Here is a 5,572-nt window from a genome sequence, read left to right as displayed (position 1 = left end):
TTCTCCTGCCTCAGCCTCCGGAATAGCTGGGATTACAGGAACCCACCACCACGCCTGGCTAATTTTTTTTTTTTATTATTTTTAGTAGAGACGGGGTTTCACCATGTTGGCCAGGCTGGTTTTGAACTCCTGACCTCAAGTGATCCGCCCACCTCAGCCTCCCAAAATGCCAGGATTACAGCGGTGAGCCACCACACCTGGCCCAGATAGTATTCTTATATAATAACAGACGAGTTGCTGTCAGATGTTTATTCTCATTGGTAGAAATAATAAGAATATAGGGCATAAATGGCCTTTTAAAAAATCTTACAGGTGAGGCAGGTGTTGAACTCCCTTCAAACTTTGAAAAAGCCACATATTGTTATGACGTGGTTGATCTTACCTTACTTCTAAAGGACACATACTGAAAGAAACACCTTTATTTATCTAGAATCTTTCAGCGGCTCAGACCTGGCTTGTTTTTGAAAGGACTTTGCCTCTGTTGGTGTCATTATTTTCTCTGTTTATACTACTGCTTTGAAAATGATAGCTTTTTTTCAACCTCCTTTATGCTCAAGGAATTTTTGTTTCCAGGGGATTTATTGAGGCATATCTATATTTGATGTAGATTTCCTTTTATTTTCAGGTATTTCTGGTGGTCGCGTTCATATATCAGTTTTAGGAAGGCTTGGGACATTTGAAACTCAGATTCTGCGAAGAGCTCCTCTTAGATCCTTTACAGAAACGCCAGCATACTTTGCCTCAAAAGATGGGATAAGTAAAGATGGTTCTGGAGATGGAAATAAGGTAATTATTTTATCTTATTGGCACCTGTACACATTGTGAGTTCCCTCCTTTAAAAAAAATCTAGTAGTACTGTCTGTTACTGGCTTATATGTTTTCTGTAGGCAATATGAGATAGCTAAAATGATCTGAAGAATTTTATATAACTAGATGTTTCATTTTGAACCTTAAAATACTTTTATAAGCATTGCACATAGTAAGCAGTAATTAAAATTTCTAATACCCCAAAGTAGTAAAGAAGTGTCATTAAATGACTGTTGGTTAGTAGGATTGAATTAGGAATAGCCATAATTTCCTGCTTTCATATAACTCTTATAACTTGTGACAGTATAAACCTCACTTTATCCTCTATCTAAAAATTTCAGATTCGTGGTATAACTTAATGTTGGGCTACTCTGGTAGCCTAAAAATTTCAGATTTCTGGTACAACTTTATGTTGTAGCTAGCAAGTAGATGATTGGTAGTTGTATTGAGTCAGTGACTTACCAGTTTTTTTCATGATGTGAATTTGACTAACACTTGAGTTAATCTTATATGTTAGACAAAATGTGAGGCACTTACATATCCATACTTAATCTTAACAGTGACTCTCTGATGTGGGTAAAATTGTTCCCATTTTAGAGATGAGAAAAGTTGGATCTAAGAATAATCAGAGTCACTACCTACCATGATAATAACTCCTGATTCAATTTCATTGAAATGCAGTTTTTTTCCCTTAGTAAATTTTCTAGTGCCTGAGTCATTGAATGAAAACTCTTTATTATATATGTTGGCACATGTTATATAAAAGAAGACTACAGATATACATGCATTTACTATAACTGATTTGATTTTTGAAGTAAATAGATCTTCTGACACCAGAAATAGTAGAATTATATTAATAATTTCATCCTAGAAATTTAGAAAATTATAAAATTAATTACAAACAGTATTGTTTATATTTAAGTTGGTTGCCTGAAACTAATAATTGACACTCTTCCTTTTTTCTCCTTCATAAACATTAGAAATCAGCAAGTGAGGGAAGTAGTAAGAAATCAGGCTCTGGGAATTCTGGGAAAGGTGGAAACCAGCTGCGCTGTCCTAAATGTGGCGACTTGTGCACACATGTAGAGACCTTTGTGTGTAAGTATTACATCTTCTTCTGCTCTTTTTTCCCTACATTTTCTATGAATTATTAAATGTATAAAAATATGTAAATTATGTAAAATTTATAAATACAGACCAGGCACAAATGGCTCATGCCTATAATCCCAGCACTTTGGAAGGTGGAGATGGGAGGATCCCTTGAGCCCAGGAGTTCAAGACCTGCCTGGGCAACATGTTGAGACACCTGTCTTTACAAAAAAAAAAAAAAAGGCCAGATATCTGGTGGTGCATACCTGTAGTCATAATCATACCACTGTACCCCATCCTGGGTGACAGAGACCCTGTCTCCAAAAAATATATATATATATATAAATTGTATTAAATGTGTAGTAATATGGATTATATGAAATAGATAAATTAATGTGACTTTGTATGTTATATGAATTATATATAAATTGTATGAGCTCACCTGATTCTCTCTTATGTTCACCGTATACTAGAAAATTCTCAGGACTGGTAATACTTTGCACTGTTGTGTAAGAGATAATTTAAGAAAAATATTTGCTTCTTTATTTTGCTTAATTGTGTTTATTTCAGATTGGATTTTGTGAATTTCTGGGTGTGATCATTAGGCTGTAGGAGAACCAGGACTTATTTATTCTGTATTTATTACTACATTCTTCAAATACATATTGAGTATCACATGGCTGGGAACGCTAGTCATTCATATATTAAGGTAAATTCCCTTAGTACTTACTAAAGGAGGTAAGCCCTCAATTCTGGGAAGCATCTGATAATTATTAATGATTCAGACACTTGGAGAAGGAAGAAATCAGGGCTGGGCACTGTGACTCACACCTGTAATCCCAGCACTTTTGGAGTCTGAGGTAGGCAGATTGCTTGAGCCCAGAAGTTCAAAACCAGCCTGAGCAACATGGCAAAACTCCATATGTATTAAAAAAAATTTAAAAATTAGCCAGGCCTGGTGGTGCATGGCTATAGTTCTAGCTACTTAGGGACTGAGATAATGAAGATCGCTTGAGTCCGGGAGGTGAGGCTGCAGCGAGCCAGACATTGAACTCCAGCTTGGTGACAAAGCAAGACCCTGTCTCAAAAAAAGAAAAAAAGAAGAAGGGAAAAAATCAACTGTCCTACTTTTGCTGTTAGTGTCAGTAACTCTCTGAAATGCAAAGATTCTCCTACAAATATTTTCATCAATGAATCAAATAATCAAAAAACTCATTACTTACATGACTTAGAGTTAGTGGTAATGAATTGTACCACCATGTCAGCCTTCCTCTACAATCCAATTGAAGAAAACTTCAAGATTATGAGACTTCAGTGTCTGATGGTTGGCTAGAGGGTATTCTCTATCTTCTAATCCTAATATTGAGACTTTGGTTACAATTTCACACTTACCATTAACAGTAATTGGCCACCGTATGAAAAGGTACTACATGTAGTATGTTTTTATGTACTGGAAAGACTTAAAGTAGCTCCATCCCATAGCTGGAATGTTAGGGGTTCTGAACAAAATTTAATTTGGATCACAACGTAAAATGAAAGTGGGCTGGGCACGGTGACTCACACCAGTAATCACAGGACTTTGGGAGTCCGAAGCAGGCTGCTCACTTGAGGTCAGGAGTTTGAGACCAGCCTGCTCAACATGGTGAAACCCCATCTCTACTAAAAATACAAAAATTAGCCGGGCATAGTGGCGTGCATCTGAAGTCCCAGCTGTTTGGGAGGCTGAGACCGGAGAATTGCTTGAACCTGGGAGGTGGAGGTCCTGGTGAGCCAAAATCACACCACTGCACTCCTCCAGCCTGGGCAACAGAGCAAAACTCCATCTCAAAAAAAAACAAAAAAGGTAGAACTGGATGATAAAACCTTCTAAACAAATTTGATGTGATACAATAAAATTATACAGAGGCTGAAAATTGCTTAATTTATGAGGTCAGTGTCTCCTATTTTAACCAAGAAATTTTCCTCCTTTTTTTTCTTCAAAGAAACATTTCAACGTTTACAGACCTAAAGAATACTTTCTTGCCAGGCATGGTGGCTTACGCCTGTAATCTCAGCACTTTGGGAGCCTGAGGTAGGCGGATCACCTGAGGTCAGGCGTTCGAGACCAGCCTGGCCAATGTGGTGAAACCCCATCTCTACTAAAAATACAAAATTAGCTGGCCGTGGTGGTGGGCACCTATAATCCCAGCTACTTGGGAAGCTGAGGCATGAGAATTGCTTGAACCCAGGAGGCAGAGGCTGCAGTGAGCCGAGATCACACCACTGTACTGTAGCCTGGGAAACGAGTGAAACTCTGTCTCCAAAAAAGAAAAAAGAATAATTTCTTAGAGTAGAAAAGGAAAGAAACTAATATTTAATAAATGCCAACATATATAGTTTTGTTCTTGGAACCTTAATTTTGCCAGAACAAAGAGTATTCTCCTTTTTATAAATGAAGAAACTGAGATTTAGCAAGTTTAAGTAACTCATTCAAGGTCACATAGCAGTGAAGATTTGCTATTCAGAAATTCCTATATCATACATTTCTACCATCTGGAGATTCTTTAGGGGTAAACTAGCTCCTCTTGGGATTAAATTTATTTTTCTTCTATGCATTCTTTCCAAAACTTGCCAGGTTGTATTAGTCACTAAAGGTGATTGTTAAACTTAGAGATTTCCAAACTCCTTCCCTAGAGATTAAGATTCTGTAGATGTGGGATGGGGTCCTAGAATCTGTATATTAGTAGTATCTGTATATTATTAGTTAGACCAAGTGTGGAAATACTATAGTGTAATCAGTTCAAGGCTGAGGCCTGTTTGCTTTGAGAATTCTAATTGGGGGTGGTGATATGGGAGTAGAAAATGTGGAAGGAAAGGAAAAAAAAGAGCACACACTTAAACTTACAAAATTAATAAGCAAATGTGTTGATTCAGACATCACTAGGCTCAGGAAATATGCAGATGATCATGACACCGTCCCTGTCCTCTGTAACTATTTGTAGGCCCTAGCAGTGCAGTAAGCCCCTCCTCCCTTAGTTTTGCATACCCATATTAAAAGTCTTTTCAGAATGCATCCTTTTGAATCCTTCTGTGTCTGATCATTAAAAGTTGGGTCTTCACAGTACTAAAGAGAGTTTTATTTGATCTCAGGTTACTAACAGGTTGAGCTTCCATAGTCTGAAAATCTGGAGTTCAAAATGCTCCAAAATCCTAAACTTGTGAGTGCATCATGATGCTTAAAGGAAATGCTCCATTGGAGCATTTCAGATTTCAGATTTCATGTAGGGGTGCTTAACCAGTGTATTTCTGCAAATATTCCAAAACTTGAAAACATTTGAACTCTGAAACACTTCTGGTCCCATGCATTTTGGTTAAGGGATACTCAGCCTGCTTTTTTGTTTGTTTTTTGTTTTTATTATTTTTTTGAGACAGAGTTTTGCTGTTCTCACCCAGGCTGGAGTGCAGTGGCATGATCTCAGCTCACTGCAACTTCTGCCACCTGGATTCAAGTGCCAGCCCCAGGTGCCTCAGCCTCAGCCTCCCAAGTAGCTGGGATTACAGGTGCCCACCACCATGCCAGGCTAATTTTTGTGTTTTTGGTAGAGATAGGGTTTCACCTTGTTGACCAGGCTGGTCTGGAATTCCTGACCTCAGGTGATTCAGCCGCCTCAGCCTCCCAAAGTGCTGGCATTACAGG

General features: G+C 38.0%; 1 protein-coding gene across 1 annotated transcript in view; it reads left to right on the top strand.

Annotated features, from left to right (window-relative positions):
* CLPX (caseinolytic mitochondrial matrix peptidase chaperone subunit) overlaps nt 1–5,572 on the top strand; it is a 57,774-nt gene that overhangs the window by 15,436 nt on the left and 36,766 nt on the right. The window contains exons 3-4 of the mRNA XM_011969299.1: nt 626–786; nt 1,788–1,905. Coding sequence (XP_011824689.1) covers nt 626–786; nt 1,788–1,905 — 279 coding nt within the window. The remainder of the gene's footprint in view (nt 1–625; nt 787–1,787; nt 1,906–5,572) is intronic.

The sequence above is a fragment of the Mandrillus leucophaeus genome, unplaced genomic scaffold (assembly GCF_000951045.1).
Source record: "Mandrillus leucophaeus isolate KB7577 unplaced genomic scaffold, Mleu.le_1.0 Scaffold12, whole genome shotgun sequence".
NCBI lineage: Eukaryota > Metazoa > Chordata > Mammalia > Primates > Cercopithecidae > Mandrillus > Mandrillus leucophaeus.
Note: the sequence above shows the minus strand (reverse complement) of the source record. Positions and strands in the feature narration are given on the sequence as shown.